We start from the raw sequence: 18,175 nt of genomic DNA on the forward strand, positions 1-18,175 counted from the left end.
AGTCTAATAGACCCCGGATTTCTCAGAAAAGAGTACCTGTCACTGCCTATTGAGATCACAGGGTATATTTACATTCCATGTGATAACCATAAAAGTGATAAAACAAAATAAAAAGCAAAATAAATAATTACAGAAAAAAAAATTAATCCCCACCCCCATCCTCTTGCTCATGTGCGCAAAGGCAAACACAAGCGTTCATTCCGTGTCGGTATGTAAACCATGCATTTGAGGTATCACTGCGAACGTCAGATCGAGGGCAGTAATTCTAGCACTAGACCTCCTGTGTAAATCTAAAGTGGTAACCTTTAAAGACTTTTAAAGCATCGCATATGAATATTAAAAATGTACTGCGCAAATATTATGTGACTTAAAAAAATATTGCAACACCTAACGTTTTATTCTGTAGGGCCTCTGTTTGGGGGTTCAAAGTAATTTTCTAGCAAAGAAATGTTTTTTCTTGTAAACAAAATGTCAGAAAAGGCTTGGTCTTCAAGTGTTCAGAGGAGTGGGTGGTGTGTAGCATAAGCTTCTATTGACCCTGTAGTAAAAGCAACCCCCCAATGACCCCTTTTTGGAAAGTAGACACTCCAAAGTATTTGCTAAGGGGCATGGTGAGTATTTTGCAGATCTCATTTGTTGCCAGAAGTTTTTGGAAAATGAAAACTTATTTTTCTTTTCTTTTTTTCTTTTTCAGAACCCTGTGACAAACAATCTCTGTAAAATACTCACCATGCCTCTTATTAAATTCCTTGGGGTTTCTACTTTTCAAAAAGGGGTCATGGGGGGGAGGGGTTGTACTATCCTATCATTTTCGGCCTTCGAAACAGTGATAGGTAGTGAGGAATTGACATGAGGAAATATGTCCCTTGAAAACCTGAAGGTAGTCATTGGATTTTGGGGGCCTGTATGTGGCTAGGCTGCCAAAAAGTCTCTCACATGTGGTATCCCTATACTCGGGAGAAGTAGCAGAATGTGTTTTGGGGTGTTATTCCACATACAGTGCCTTGCAAAAGTTTTCACACCCCTTCACATATTCCAGATTGTGTCATGTTACAGCCAAAAACATAAATGTATTTTATTTGGATTTTATGTCATAGGCCAGTGATCTCCAAACTGCAGCCTGGGGGCCACATGTGGCCCTTTGGTTATCTTTAATCGGCCCTTGGAGCACCATTCTTCACTGATAAAAAGGCAATATTCCTCCCACTGACACCAGCAATAGGACAAAATTTCTGCCACTGACACCAACAAAAGGTCATTATTTTTCCCCACTGACACCAATAATGGGGCAATATTCTTGCCACTGACATTTGTGTCCTTTGGGATGGAGCACTATTCCTCCCACTGACACCCATTGAGGGGGCACCATTTCTCCAATTGACACCAATGGTGGAGCAGTATTCCTCCCACTGACACCAATGGTGGGGCAGTATTCCTCCCACTGACACCAATGGTGGGGCACTATTCCTCCCACTGACACCAATGGTGGGGCACTATTCCTCCCACTGACACCAAGGATGGGGCACTATTCCTCCCCTTAATACTAAATACGGGGCATTCGTTACTCCCACTGAAGCCAAGAAATTTTCTACTCCCACTGGCTACAGTCCGGCCTCCCTAAAGTCTGGGGGTTGGAAAATGGCCCTTTGCTTAGGAAGTTTGGAGACCACTGTCATAGGCCAATACAAAGTGCAACATAATTGTAAAGTGGAATGAAAATTATAAATGATTTTCAAAATTTTTTACAAATAAATATCTTAAAAGTGTGGCATACATTTGTATTCAACCCCCCTGAGTCATACTTTGTAGAACCACCTTTTTCTGTAATTACAGCTGCAAGTCTTTTTGGGTATATGTCTACCAGCTTTACACATCTAGAGAGTGAAGTTTTGGCCAATTTGTTTAGCAAAATAGCTCAAGCTCTGTCAGATTAGATGGAGAGTGTCTGTGAACAGCAATTTTCAAGTCTTGCCACAGATCATCATTTGGATTTAGGTCTGGACTTTGACTGGGCCATTCTAACAACTGAAAATGCTTTGATTTAAACTATTTCATTGTAGCTATGGCTGTATGTTTAGGGTCGTTGTCCTGCTGGAAGGTGAACCTTCGCACCAGTCTCAAGTCTTTTGCAGACTCAAACAGGTTTTCTTCTAACATTGCCTTGTATTTAGCTCCATCCATCTTCCCATCAACTCTGACCAGCTCCCCTGTCCCTGCTGAAGAAAAGCATCCCCACAACATGATGCTGCCACCACCATGTTTCACGGTGGGGATGGTGCGTTCAGGGTGATGTGCGGTGTTAGTTTTCCCCCACACATAGCATTTTGCTGTTAGGCCAAAAAGTTCCATTTTGGTCTTATCTGACCAGAGCACCTTCTTCTACATGTTTACTGGTGTCCCCCACATGGTTTCTCATAAACTTCAAACGGGACTTCTTATGGCTTTCTTTCAACAATGGCTTTCTTCTTGCCGCTCATTCACGAAGGCCAGGTATGTGGAGTGCACGATTAATAGTTGTCCTGTGGACAGATTCTCCCACCTGGGCAGTGGATCTCTGCAGCTCCTCCATTGTTACCAAATGGCCTGGTCAGGAAGGGGGGGAAACCCTCCAGAGCTGGTTAATGTAACAAAAATGAAAACTGAAGCACCACACCACTGCAAAGCAGTCCAGATACAGCTTTATTCCAATAATGGTCAGGGGGACAATCAAAAAGTAGCCTGTGTTTCAGAGGGTCCAAAAGTGCTCACTTTATCAGGACTAGAAAAAAACATAAGTACATCTCTATAGCAATACAATATACCCTCTTCAGGGTCATTTAAAAAAAAAAAATACCCAGTAGCCAATAGTAACGAAAACATCAATGCCACGTCACATTGAATAAATAATCAGTTTACAAAAACCTCAGACAGATGTGAGAACCATAATATTTCAGTTAATTGCGTAAAAAAAAAAAGGCTATTCAGTACATCTGAGGGCATTTTGTTGCCTACAGCAGGTGACTTATACACTCACCGGCCACTTTATTGGGTACACCTTGCTAGTATCTGGTTGGTACTCCTTTCGCTTTAGAACTGCCTTAATTCTTCATGGCATATATCCAACAAGGTGTTGGAAACATTTCTCAGAGATTTTGGTCCATATTTTCATGATAGCATCACGCAGTTGCTGCAGATTTGTCGGCTGCACATCCATGAATCGTTGATAAAAGGCAGGATAGATCCATGCTTTGATGTTGTTTACGCCAAATTCTGACCCTACCGTCTGAATGTCGCAGCCAGTGGCGTCCCTACCGGACCCTTTCCACGAGCTCCATGAAATGGAAAGTTTTAAAGGCAAGCCGAAGATCCCCGCAAGATGGATCTAATCTGCGGATTGAGCATAATGGATCAGAGTCTGATCCATTATGCTCCCCAATCTGCAGATCCAATCCATCTTGCGGGGATCGTCGCCTTGCAGCCTATACGGGGTTAACTGATCTAGGTAAGGCTGTGCAAGATCCGGGACTTGTCTGTAACCAGGAAATGCGGCCACGATAACAGGAACCTCCTCCATCTGACATCACTTCTTGAGCTTGTGCAGACCGGACCGGTGTAGAAAGATCAGTTAACCCCGCATAGGTTGCAAGCCAGCGATCCCCTCAAGATGGATCGAATCTATGGATTGGACTCCGATCCATTATGCTCAATCCGCAGATCCGATACATCCTGCGGGGATCGTCGGAGGGGTGACACCAAGTGTTACCGCACCAGGCGACATCAACCCTAGGGACGCCTCTGGTTGCAGCTGAAATCCAGACTCATGAGACCAGGCAACATTTTTCCGATCTTCTGTTGTCCAATTGTGGCGAGCCTGTGCAAATTGTAGCCTCTGTTTCCTATTCTTAGCTGACGGGAGTGGTACCCGGTGTAGTCTTCTGCTGATGTAGCCCATCTGCTTCAAGATTCAATGTGTTATACGTTCAGAGATGATAATCTGCATACCTTGGTTGTAGCAAGTGGTTATTTGAGTTACTGTTGCCTTTCTATCATCTTGAACTAGTCTGCCCATTCTCCTCTGACATCAACAAGGCATTTTCATCCACACAACTACCGCTCACTGGGTATTTTCTCTTTTTAAGACCATTCTCTGTAAACAATAGAAATGGTTGTGCGTGAAAATCCCAGTAGATCAGCAGTTTTGTAAATACTCAGACCAGCCTGTCTAGCACCAACAACCATGCCACGTTGAAAGTCACTTAAATCCCCTTTCTTCCCCATTTTGATGCTGGCTTTTAACTTTAGCAAGTCATCTTCACCACGTCTACTGTCGATGCCTAAGTTGCTGCCATGTGATTGGCTGATTAACAATTTGTGTTACCAAGCAATTGAACAGGTGTACCTAATAAAGTGGCTGGTGAGTGTATATGTACAGTGCTCAGCAGAAATGAGTACACCCCTACAGATTTGTCAGAAATCCTTTATTTTCCTTTCAGATTTAAAGTTTTCTATGGGACACTATACTACAAAATACTCCCGCAAATACGGGCCATTGATTGCAAACAAGATTTGCTAAGTTGCACACTCAAAGTATTTTTCCTAACAAATTAATTCAAGTCTATGTTGCAAAAATGAATACACCGCAAATAAAGTTCTAGGAGCAAAGCTAAATTTTAGACAACTAAATGCTAATTAACAAGAATTCAACTTGATTCCTCTGGATCAATTGTGGGTGTAGTAGTCTAACTTTTTTTTTTTCTTAATTGTTGAACTGGATGGACTTTTGTCTAATTATTCATTAATCAGGTGTCCAGCAGACAGTTGATTATAAAAGGGCGTTAACCACTTCCTGTCCGGCCGCTGTATATAAACGGCCGGACGGTGGCAGTGCAGGGTCGGGTGGCCGTTTATAAACAGCTTCCCTGCCCCCTGCTTGTGCACGCTCTCTGGGAGCACGCAGCACCGCGATCCGGTGCCCGCTGTGTCCTCAGGACACAGTGGAACACTGATCGTCGGACGGGACCTCTGTGCAAGGTCTCGATCATGTGATCACTGAATGGCCAATCAGTGATCACATGCAGAGTAGTAAGCAAGATGTCACTTCTGACATCATTGCTTATTACGTGTGAAATCTGTGAATGATCAGATTCTATTCACAACAGCCTTGTACCATGTGACAAGCTGTGACCAATCACAGCTCACATAGTAGTTCTCAATGGCTGCAGGAATGCAGCCAGAGAGGAGGAGAAATGATTGCTTTTACAGCCTTTATGGGTGTAAAAGCAATCAGTGTAAAACAAAAAAAAATCTTCAACAGGTATAGATGAATCAGAGTGACTTGCGAGCCACAGGTGTGATAATTACTAGAGCATCGCAAACATGAAACATAACTACAACTGTGTTGGAAATATCTACAAATATATGTTGCGCTCCTAAATACTTCTCAATAAATAATAATTAAATTATTACCATTAAATTAATTCAAATTATGATACAAATAACTAATAAAAGTGTATAAATACCAAAAAATATTTAAATAGATAATTTCAACTAATCAATCTCCTCCAAATAAATATCCAAATAATTCCACATGAATTACTCCTCTAAAAAAATATTTTACCAAGTGCTCATAAATCATCTATTAGTGACATGATGTACTTACTAATACCCTCAATTTCATTTATATTCATAATACCCTCATTTAATATAATAAAAATAATAAACCAACTAATAACACTCAACTAAAACGCATTTAAATGATCCCCCATAAATAAAAATAACCAAATGCTCATAAATAATTAGTGATTAGTATGAATCCAAATATCATCAAAATAATAGTCCCATTGAATAAACAATTGTTTATATATAGTGACTTGGTGCTTGTTGTTCTTCAATTTGTGACTTTTGTGAATCCTTCAAATAGTGAAGATGTGCGCTCACCTCCTTTGATGCCTGCAATTAGGCTATACACGCTTTCGGTTCACTTTCCCTGGAACCTGCTGGACATATACTTTTGCTGGTAAAATTGGGAGATCCTTCCTTTAGGAGTAATGGATGTATCCTCTGGTGGCTGATTATCCCCTCAGGGATTATACACTCCTTTTGTTATCTCAGACCTCCTAATTATCCTCTCCTTGTGTTATTCCGCATGCAGGAAGAAATAGAGGACATAGTGCTTTACCTTTTAAAACTTTTTATTCCCACCATCCAAGTATTAAACTCACATTAGACAGGTTTAAATAACGCAATATCCCATTGGAAATCCTCTGCTGGCCTCTGAGTCATACACCTGCCGTCTATCGTGTTGTGCAGCTCCTCTTCGAGTGATGACGTAGCCCCTCCCCTACGCGTTACGCCTCCAATCACGTGGCTTCATCAGGGTGTTTTGATAGGTTTTTATTATATTAAATGAGGGTATTATGAATATAAATAAAATTGAGGGTATTGGTAAGTACATCATGTCACTAATAGATGATTTATGAGCACTTGGTAAAATATTTTTTTAAAGGAGTAATTCATGTGGAATTATTTGGATATTTATTTGGAGGAGATTGATTAGTTGAAATTATCGATTTAAATATGTTTTGGTATTTATACACTTTTATTAGTTATTTGTATCATAATTTGAATTAATTTAATGGTAATAATTTAATTATTATTTATTGAGAAGTATTTAGGAGCGCAACATATATTTGTAAAAAAAAAATCTTCATCACCCTCCACAAGTAGTACAGTGTCACCATGGTGACACTGTACTGCTAGGGTGACAGTATGTAAAAAAAAAAAAAAAACACAAAAAAAATAAAATAAAAATGTAAAAAAAAGTTTAAAAACTATAATTTTTGGTTATAAACTAATTTGGGTTATTTATTTTTTTTACTAAAAAGATAACGGAATAAATTTTGGCCAAGATTTATGATGAAATATTATTTATTAGCAAAATTTTACAAGAAAAACACTTTTTTCAAAATTTTTGGACATTTTCATTTACATAGCAAAAAAAAATAAAAATCCCAGTGGTGAATAAATACCACCAAAATAAAGCTTTATTTATCTCAAAAAAATGCTAAAATATTCATATGGTTACAGTGTTGCATGACTGTGCAATTGTCTTTCAAAGTGTGATAGCGCTGAAAGCTGAAAATTGGCCTGGACAGGAAGGGGGGTAAAAGTGTCCAGACTGGAAGTGGTTAAGGAGAAAAAAAATGCATATAAATAAATAAGTGATCATTCAACATTAGTGAAAAACCAATTAAAAGTCCTTAAAAAGTCCTTTCCACCAAATGAATCTTCTAATTCCCAAAAAAGAAATCGCCACGTGCAAAAGGATGGCGTTCCCCCTTTTGGGTATCTGCTCACCGAATAGCCATGCCCCCCATTCTCATGGTTTTCTAGAATCGCTTATAAAGTGAATCCAAATGTAAAGGAAAACAACCAAAACCAATATTGTTACACTCCTCTCTGTTTATCCTCCAATCTCCATGCCTGTCATTCCCATGATCGGCTGGAACCACTTCACAGGTTAACAGATTCCTTATCAGGCACCTCCTTGGTGATCCCCCCGCTGTACCCAGGGGACACAGGTGATCTGATAGCTCATGAGCTCATGATTACTTAAACACACAACTTGCTGGACCCAAAGCAGCATGGCTTTACGGAGGGCAGATCATATCAGACCGATCTGATTACATTTTTTGGCTATATCACTAATGTTTTAGACCAGAGTGGTGCTGTGGTGGTAGCATATATTGATTTCAGCAAAGTATTTGACACAGTTCCACATAATGATCTAATAAAAAAAAGCTGTACAAGCTGGGACTTATCCCTTGGGTGGCTCAGTGGATATAAAACCCCTGGTAAAAAGTATGGAATCACCACTTTTGGAAAATGTTCAGTCAGTTGCTTAACTGCTTAAGGACGGCCCACAGTAAATTTACTGCTACAGGGGCGGCCCCCTGTAGCAGTAAACGTGTTGATGCATTTCCTGGTAGGGGGCGCATTCACCTTATCCGCTCCGTCGATCGCGGTCCCGGGTGTCAATCACTGGGTCCCGGTCAGTTATTCCCCGCCGCCACCTGGTGATTACCAGCGATCACCGACAAGGAGGAGGGCTGCATTGTTTACCAACAGCCCTCTTCCCTGTCAGTTTGGGCACACTGCTCTGGGTTGCTGAGAATTGGACAGAGCTGTTCCTTTATGATGTGCCTTTTATTTATTGATCATTTGTGAGTACAATACTTATTTACATTCATTGAACATTTTTTAAGGTAATGCACTAGGCTGGTGCGCCCTCTGTTTGTTTTTCTCTATCCATTAGTACAGTGTCAGTGCTTTTTTTTTTTTTTAAGCACTGATCACTGTGTTGGTGTCACTGGGGATGTCAGTGACACCAAGTGAGTTTCCCCCCAGTGTCAGAATGCCCGTCGCAGTCCTGCTATAAGTAAACGCTGTAACTTTCACGTAAACCAATTCATTTACATGTATTGGGATTTTTGTTAGCAAAAACATGTCGCAGAATACATTTTGGCTTAAATTTATGATTAAATTTGATTTTTAAATTTTTTCACTGGACATGTTTTATATCAAAAAGTCCAAAATATTGTTTGTTTCTCAAAATTGTCGGGCTGTTTTTTATAGCACAAAAAATAAAAACCGCACAGGTGATCAAATACCACAGAAAGAAAGCTTAATTTGTAAGGAAAAAAGTACGTAAATTTCATTTGGGTGCAGCGTTGCATGACGGCACAATTGTGACATAAAAAATTGAAACACCCACCATTTTATTCACTAGGGTGTCTACTTTAAAAAAAATATATAATGTTTGGGGGTTCAAAGTAATTTCCTATCAAAAAATACAGATTTTTTTCATGTGAACAAAAAGTGTCAGAAAAGGCTTGGTCATCAAGTGGTTAGAAGAGTGAATGAGGTGTGGCATAAATTTCTAATGCTGAGCATAAAATGCCCCCACCCCCCAAAATGACCCCTTTTGGAAAGTAGACACCCAAACTATTTGCTGAGAGGCTTGTTGAGTGAATAGAAGAATTTATTTTTTTACCACAACCTTTTGAAAAATGTCAAAAATAAAAAAAAATTTTTTACACAATTGTCACATTTATTGCTCACACATGCCATGGGTATATGTGGAATTACTCCCCAAAATATATTCTGCTACTTCTCCCGCGTATGGGGTACCACATGTGAGATACTTTTTGGCAGTATAGCCAAGTACAGGACCCCAAAATTCACTAAGCACCTTCAGGCTTTTAAAGGGTTTTATTTCCTCATTACACTTCCTGACTACCTATCACAGTTTCGGAGGCCCTGAAATGCCAGGATAGCACCAAACCCCCAAATGACCCCTTTTTGGAAAGTAGACACCCCAAGGAATTTGTTAAGAAGCATGGTGAGTATTTTGCAGATCTCGTTTGTTGCCACAAGTTTTTGGAAAATGAACAATGAAAATGAAAACATATTCTTTCTGTTCTTTTTTTATATTTCAAAACCTTGTGAGAAAAAATTAGATCTGCAAAATACTCACCATGCCTCTTTTTAAATTCCTTGGGTTGTCTACTTTCCTGGCATTTCAGGGCCTCTGAAACTGTGATAGGTAATGAGGAAGTTACGCACCTTCAGACTTTCAGAGTGGTCATTGGATTTCAGGCTCCTGTATGTGGCTATGCTTCCAAAAAGTCTCACACATGTGGTATCTTCATACTCGGTAGAAGTAGCAGAATGTATTTTGTTGTGTAATTCCACATATACCCATGGTCTGTGTGAGAAATACTGTAAATAATTTAAATGACAACTTTGTGTAAAAAGAAAAAAAAAAGTGTCATTTTCCAAACACTTGTGGGAAAAAATAAATCTTCCATGGACTCAATATTCCTCTCAGCAGATAGCTTAGGGTGTCTACTTTCCGAAAAGGGGTCATTTGGGGGTGTTTGTACTATCCTGGTATTTTAGCTGTGTAAATTCCAATATCTGTACCATAGTTTGTAGATGCTATACATTATCTCACAGAAGTGAGTACACACCTCACATTTTTGTAAATATTTTATTATATCTGAAGAAATGACACTTTGCTACAATGTAAAGTAGTGAGTGTACATCTTCTATAACAGTGTAAATTTGCTGTCCCCTCAAAATAACTCAACACACAGCCATTAATGTTTTTTTTTTTTTTTTTTTTTTTTTAACTGCAGACTAATTAGCAGATGTAATCTGATGTAGATGTTTGTTTTAGAACTGCGAAGTACATGGTGATTCCATAATATTTTCCTCAGAATTGAGTGATTCCTTTTTGTTTTCTCTGGTTGATCTGCAAAAACCGTTGCAAGTGATTAGTTTTCTTTTGTTTTTATTTTTTTTAATTGTGTCTTTAAGCTAGAAGGTTGGAAAGTTAGATGAAAATAGTTTTGAGGCATGTCTGTGATTAGTTTTTTTTTTTTACACAATTAAATTTTCCAAGAGTGGTGATTCCATACTTTTTTTGCTTTGGGTTCTACAGTTGGCTAAAGGATAGATACCAGAGCTTGGTTGTAAATGTGGTTCATTCAAAACAGAGACCAGTCACTAGTGGTTTACCATAAGATCCTGTACTAGGTTCTGTTCAGATTTATTCTATATGTACAGTAAGTGCTGATTACACAAATGTGTGCAATAGGGTTCATATGCCTGGAGGTGCCTGTAACATGGAACACAATTTGGCATTGCTGGAAGATTGGTCAAAGCAGTAGAAACTTTAAGTCAATGTTTGTGAATGTTAAATAATGCACCCAGAGAAAAAGAATCCCTTGACATAGTACAATATTGGAGGTACAGTGTTGGCCATCACTAAAGAGGAAAATGATTTAGGAAAGTTCAAAACTAATCTTAGAAAGTATTATTTTATCAAAAGGGTAGTTGATGCTCCAAATAGACTTTCAGCAGAAGTAGTGAGTCACTTGACAGTGAGTTGATTAAAACATACATGGGAAAAACATAGGTCTATACTCGGAGAGAAAAAAACAAAAAAAGAAAAAACAAAATATGTGTAATAAAAAAAAAGGGAGGCAGATTTGATGGACCATTTGGTCTTTTTTTCTGCTGTCACTCTTTTATGTTTCTATGGCCCCTGATCTCTTCCAAGCAGAAAAGATCTGCTGTCTCCTCTATCCCATCCCGCTTCTCAGTCTGTGGCTTTAACGGCAAGGATGTTGAAACCAAAGTGTTGAGGGGTCTCTGAATCTGTGATTCCTGTCTTGCTAAAAGCAAGAAAAACCTCAGGAAAATATATTGTTACACTTTTTTTTTATTTTATACTTTGCATTCTAGCCTTTATACAATCAGGTCTTGATCAGAACTTGGCCTTAAGTACCCTTAAAGGTCAGGTCTCAGCCTTATCCATTCCCTTTCAAAGGTCTCTGACTTCGTTCTCCCTTGTAAAAAATCTTTCTTCAAGGTATATCTCGTATTAAGCAAACCTTGTAGTACCCTGTGCTTCCTTGGCATCTTAGCTTGCTTCTCTCTGCCCTGAATCAAAGGATTTCTCATGAAAAGTAGCCTTCTTGGTCACTATCATGTATGTTGTGTTTTTGAACTTCAGCCCTTTCCTGTAAAGAGCCTTTCCTCATTGTTCACAACAACAAAATTGTTTTACTTCCAGTGCTGTGCTGTCCTTCGAAAGTGATCTCAGCATTCCACCTCAGAGGACAATGTCCTCCCATCCTTATGCCCTGCTCCTAAGCATCCTAAGGAAATCTGTCTATATTGCCCAAGCATAGTCAGAGACATTTGAGTATACCTCAAGGCTGTTGCTCCAATCAGAAGGACAAATTCTTTCTTTGTCATTTTCTCTGGACCTTGTAAGGGACACCCTGCTTCAAAAGCCCACAACATATATGAAATCTAGTTGCATGAACTTGCGTTCTCAAAAGGAAATCTCCTGCACTTCTACATGCCCATTCCACCAGATCAGTGGGTGTATCATGGACATTTTGGCACCAAGCCTTGATAGCCCAGTTATGATGTCACCTGGTTTTCTGATTTAACTTTTTTCATATTTTTACAAGGTCTTATCCAGTCATATCCTGCTGAAAGATACTTACTTTCTAAGGTTGGGTCTTTTGACCCTTGTTGGGCCTGTTGACACATTTGTTTACCACATTGTTGCCCATCCTTCATTTTCATTGCTCGTGGCTGTCCCGTGGTGTATGAATATTCTGCCTGTGTCCTGTACTGTGAAATAAGATAAGAGGAATTTTGATTTGCCTGTAAATCCCATATCTTAGTGTACAGTACAGGACACAAGTCAACCTCCATCCATTCCTTGGTTCAATTGCTTGCCACAGAACAGAGAACATATGGAGTGGGGTAGGGTTAAAGGGGATGCACCCAGTAGGGTGTGTCCCCTATAGCTTTGCCCGTGTCCAATTGCTTGAAGGTACATAACTATAACCCATGATATTTGGCCACTTTGCCTGTGTTCTGTATTGTACTCCAAGATCTAGAATTTACAGGTTAGTCAAAATTCATCATTTCTTACGCAAAGCATCTTTTGGGAGTGGCTAGCTTTATATTTTAAAGGCAACAGCAAGTTCTTCCTTGTGTTCTGGGGTCTTTTCAAATGTAAATACTGGTATAATATTGGGGATTGCTACAGATGCCAGCTCTCCTTCTCTGTCAGTGGTTAGAGCCTTGCCATGTGCCATTAGCCTTGCCATGTGCCATTAGCCTTGCCATGTGCCTTTTAGTATCATTCCTCTGACATGGTCATTGCATACTCCTTTTCATGCTGTGCCCTTTCATTCCTATTTATATGTAGATCTTTTAATAATAATATTAGTTCTTAAAGTGGATCTCCACCCAAATGGGGAAGTTTCCCTTTAAGGCTTTGTCCCCCACTCCCCGTTAAGGATTGTCACCTTGGGGGAGGGGGCACCACAATTTGACAGGTTGTCTTCCCCCGTTCCTCCCCGTAGTCTTCTGGGACACATGACAGGTTCTAGTAGAATACGGGACCATTCACAAAGTGCAGCAATACTCGTGAATGCGCAGTGGGCACCCGGCTGTGAAGCCCCAAGCTGTCACAGCCGGCTGCCCACACTGAAGATGCCGACACTGGGGAGAGAAGACAGCTGGTAAAACCAGCTGTGGCGACAACACCGCTGGAGGGACAGGTAAGTGTCTGTATTTTAAGTCAGCAGCTACAGTTTTTCTAGCTACTGACTTATTTATTTTTTTTTATTCAACTGAAGCTCTGCTTTAAGTGCAGGTGCAAGAGAGTGTCTACACGTAGCTAAAGTTTGCCTGTTGCCATCAAGTAGGAATCAATTTACCCATAAAGAGGAAGGTCATATCACCTCTGAACCCCACTGTTCTCCTACTGCAGGTGCCACGGATGCCACAAATTTATTGCTACCTGTAATAAGGGTATCATGGCTGCAGAATATGACCAGTTTCACTCAAGCTCTACCCACTCAGCTATACAAAGTGCCCACATGTAGGAATACATTTTCAAGTTTTTGCACAGGCTCCATGGTTTTGATGTATTGTATAGTATGTACAGTATTTGTGATATGTTATAACTGAATGTTTGATGGTTAAGAGTTCTGAAGGTAGTTTTTTTTTTCCTTATAATAAAATAGAATGTTGAAAGAAATGTGTTAGAAAATTGTTGCCATTTACAGGTCAATGAAACAAGTTTCCACAACACGACACGTGAAGATGCAGTGCAGTATGTAATGAACATCCCACAGAATGAAGAAATTGTATTGTTGACACAGGGCAAGGAAGACAGTAAGTAATATGGACACTTGAGGTTTAACTGCAATTTTGCCTTTCTTACAATAAGCATTGGCTTTTCATGTAAAAAATACTGTTGCAGCAAGTACGATTCTGTGCGTTTTGGCATATAACCTGTTTGAATTAATTTGTTGTTTCCAAATTGATTTGGATGTTTTGAATGAATGCTTACTGTTAGCCACATGTTTATGGAGAGATAAGAGGTGGCTTTTGTCTTGCATTTTTCAGTTATTAAATCTGTAAGCACTATGAATTAATCTAATAAGTGAATCAAATTAGAAACATAATTGTATTGTGCGCTGGTACATTCAGGAAAATAATGCAGGACATCATGTGTATTTTTTGTTTTTCTTTTGAATACAGCACTGTCACCAGGTCCATTTTATGTAATGTAAAGCTGGGTACATATGGATACAAATTTGGCTAGTTCGGGAGGGACCAGCTGAATTTCGATCTGTGTGAATCCCTCCACATTCAACAGAAGCTGATCATTAGATTGGTTTATGGTGATGCTGGAAAATTTTAATTTGAGCAGCTGCAGCACTGATCAGTGTATTCTGGCAGTGGGGAGTCCCCGCTGTCAAAGTACAATGTCCCGGCAGCAAGGGGGGGTGGGGGAGGAATACCTGCATCAACCTCGCTTGTGTGGATGTAAGAATCTGTTGTGTTTTTTTTTTTTTTTTTCTTATTCAGGCCGCTAACGGAATGAAGAAAATCATCCATTTATAGCCAGCTTCAGACCTGCTTGCTATTGTGTTGTATATAGTATGTCCCTGCCACTTCATATTTTCTGAATCAAAATTTGCTTTAGTTTACAGAAAAATGATAAAGTCTAATTTGGGTGATTCCTTCTATATTCGTACACACTTTGAGTATGAAGCAGATACCCCATCTGGTCTGAGTTTTACACGGGGTGAGATATTCCATGTTTTGGACACAATGTACCGTGGAAAATTAGGCACTTGGCTTGCCACTCGTGTTGGAAAAGATTTGAAGGAGATGAAAAAAGGAATTATCCCAAATAGATCCAGGTAAATTGAGTTTCATAACTCTGACCTTTTACATTTTATATTGGAATGAGAATTCCAGGTATGGCATTTCATACATAGTTACTATGGTCTGACTGGAACCAATGTAAATTTGCATATACCATATGCAAGGATTCAACCTATGTCTGTGGACCCCTGTCCTCGTTATTTTCACCACCAGGCCTGGGAGAAATAAAGCTCAGACCCCGAAGTCTGCAAGCTAAATCTCTGCAAGTTTAATGCATGACAAGAACAGTTATACAGAACTCCGTAGGCGTTGCTTAATCTCAGGATGACCAATGAAACATTCTATTCTTATCAATATAGTTATGTGAAGAAGAGAAACTGCAAATAGTTGAGGGAATCCATATAAGGTAGTTCCATTTAGAGAAATGAAACTAGTCTAAGGAAATGAGAGAGAAGTTACAAAATCGAAACTAACTGTTCACACATCTAGAAATGGAGGCATTATACAAAATGGATGACCGTAATAAGACATATTTCCTTACACCATACCTGTGAGATCCCTCTAGAAGCTGGGGATTACTGATACTTGAGTGATCTCCACTAGTTTCTGGGTCCCATGCCAAGTGCCTGCTCTGTTGCATTGTCCACACAGGAGGGCAAACGCTAGTGTGGACACCATTCAGAGAATTCCTTGCATTTTCTCAACAAATTTAAAGGGTTCTTGTATTGAACAAAGTGGAAGTTGAAGTCGGGCAGGTACTGTCCAATCAAAGAAAGCCTTGCATTCACTGGGAAATTGTAAAACAATCTCTGAATGTTGCCAGTGTTGAACAGCCAACCTCCTGTGTTCAGAACACAGCAGGGCGGCTGCGCAGCATAGGATCCAGAAGCTTATGGAGATCACTGGAATAGCGCTGTCTACTACAGTGATTTCCAGGTTCTAGGGGAATCCCACAGGTATGGTGTGTATATATAGTTACATTGGTCCAAGCTAGATCAATGTAAATATGTTTAAAATGCCATACCTGGGATTCTTCTTTAAGTAATAAAGAGTAACTCCACTTTTGTTGTGAAAAAAAACATCCCCTGTGGGTGATTAATGTGCTTTGCAGGTATTTTAACAAACTTTGTTGCAGATTCCTTCCTGCGCCTGCTTTGAAGGAAAAGCTGTTCGTTCTTCTGTCTTTTGGATTCTGATTCTGAATGGAAGTGAATTTTCATTATTGATCAGCTGATGCACTTGCAGTGCTTTGAGGAAAGAAGCAAGGTCTGCATCCCTTTAGAAGTGATTAACCCTTTGGGGGCATCTCACCAAAAATTAGTTATTTATTGCAGAGGATGCCTTAAATCTGACTTGTATCTAAGTGCAGACTTGTGGGAAAATCATTCAGCTAATCACACAAGCAGCAAATGGCTTTTCTGAAAGCATTCCATACACACGCTGTTTACAGAATGCCTGCAGGTTGCCATTTTGAATTATTATTATTATTATACAGTATTTCTATAGCGCCAACAGTTTGCTCAGCGCTTTACGATATAACGGGAGACAATACAGCAACAATACAGTTCAATACAAGAGAGATAAGAGGGCCCTGCTCCTTGGAGCTTACAATCTAAGATGGAGGGGCTAGTGGTACAAAAGGTAGTAACTGTAGGGGATGGACTGGTAGTAAGAGTAGAAGATTCCATTATTAGCTGAGGGCAGGATAGGCTTCCCTGAAGAGGCAGGTTTTCAGAGATCGCCTAAAAGTGAGCAGAGTAGGCGATAGTCTGATGAATTGGGGTAGAGAGTTCCAGAGGATGGGGGAAACTCTGGAGAAGTCCTGGAGATGAGCATGGGAGGAGACAAGGGAGCTAGAGAGCTGGAGGTCGTGCGAGGACCGGAGAGTACGGTTTGGGTGATATTTGGAGACAAAATTGGTGATGTAATTTGGGACAGAGTTATAAATGGCTTTATATGTTATTATTAATGTTTTGAATTTTATCCGTTGGGCAACGGGAAGCCAGTGGAGGGATTGGCAGAGAGGGGTGGCTGATACAGAACGGTTAGGTGGATGAGTCTGGCAGCAGCATTCATGATCGGTTGAAGAGGGGATAGCCTGCGATGAGGTAGGCCAATGAGGAGGGAGTTACAATAGTCAAGGCAAGAGATAACCAGGGAGTGGATAAGTTTCTTAGTGGTTTCCGAGGTTAAGAACGGACATATCTGGGAGATGTTGCGGAGGTGAAGTCTACAAGATTTGGACAGCGATTGGATTTGGAACTGAAAGGACAGATGGAAGTCTAGGGTTACACCTAGTACCCTGGCATGAGGGGAGGGACTGATGATTGTGGTGTTGATCTTGATGGAGAAGGCGGGGGGGGGGCACGGGCTGGAGGGAATACTAAGAGCTCAGTTTTGGAAAGATTGAGTTTGAGGAAGTGGAGTGACATCCATGCCGATATGTAGCTTAGTAGGTTAGTAATGCGAGAGGAGACTGAAGGGGTGAGGTGAAGGGTAGAAAGATAGATTTGTATATCATCAGCATAGAGATGGTACTTAAAGCCATGGGAGTTTATCAAGTGACCAAGGGAGGAGGTGTAGATGGAGAAGAGCAAGGACGGCACCACGACGGACCCCTACAGAAAGAGGGAGTGAAGAGGAGGAAGCAGAGTTATAGTTAACGTAAGGAGCACTGTGATACGTAGAAGAAGAACCAGGAGAGAGCAGAGTCTCCGAGGCCAAGAGAGTGGAATTGTTTGAGGAGGAGGGGATGATCAACCGTATCAAAAGCCGTGGAGAGGTCAAGTAGTAAGAGTATGGAGTAGTGACCATTGGTTTTAGCAGTTAGATCATTAGTGAGTTTTAGTAGGGCAGTTTCAGTGGAGTGGAGTGAGCGAAAGCCAGACTGTAAAGGGTCAAGAAGGTTGTTAGTGAGGTAGGAGCTCAGGCAATTGTAGACTAAGCGTTCTAAGAGTTTAGAGATAAATGGCAGCAGGGAGATAGGTCTTAAGTTGTTCAGGTTGGTGGGATCCAGGGAGGGCTTTTTAAGTATGGAAGTGATGTGTGCATGCTTTAGAGGGGGGGGGGAAGGCACCATTAGAGAGGGAGAGATTGAAGATGTGAGTGAGGGAGCATAGGATGGAGGTAAAGGGTGACCGTAGTAGTTGTGAGGGGACAAGATCCAGGGGGCAGGCAGTGAGACAAGCTTCTGAGAAAACCTTAGTGACCTCTTCAGTAGTAGCAAGGTCAAAAGAGGAAAGTGTTGAGGGAGGTTTAGTATAAGGTATGCTAAGTGGGATGGATGTCTGTGCAGTGGCGATGCCCCTACAAATTGCATCAATCTTGTTTTTTGAAATGATTTGCAATCCCGTGAGCAGTGAGTGAGGTACTGGTTGGAGGTGGATAAAGTAGAGAGTTAAAAGTAGAGAAGAGACGACGA

The 18,175-nt window shown here is 40.4% G+C and overlaps 1 protein-coding gene across 2 annotated transcripts in view; it reads left to right on the top strand.

Annotated features, from left to right (window-relative positions):
* Positions 1-18,175, top strand: part of TJP3 (tight junction protein 3) — a 246,948-nt gene that overhangs the window by 161,503 nt on the left and 67,270 nt on the right. For both annotated transcript variants that reach the window (XM_089687405.1, XM_089687404.1), the window contains exons 12-13: positions 13,644-13,752; positions 14,570-14,789. In XM_089687405.1, coding sequence (XP_089543531.1) covers positions 13,644-13,752; positions 14,570-14,789 — 329 coding nt within the window. The remainder of the gene's footprint in view (positions 1-13,643; positions 13,753-14,569; positions 14,790-18,175) is intronic.

Source organism: Staurois parvus, unplaced genomic scaffold, assembly GCF_062004578.1.
Source record: "Staurois parvus isolate SC_StPar_1 unplaced genomic scaffold, SC_StPar_1.0 ptg000425l, whole genome shotgun sequence".
Lineage (NCBI taxonomy): Eukaryota > Metazoa > Chordata > Amphibia > Anura > Ranidae > Staurois > Staurois parvus.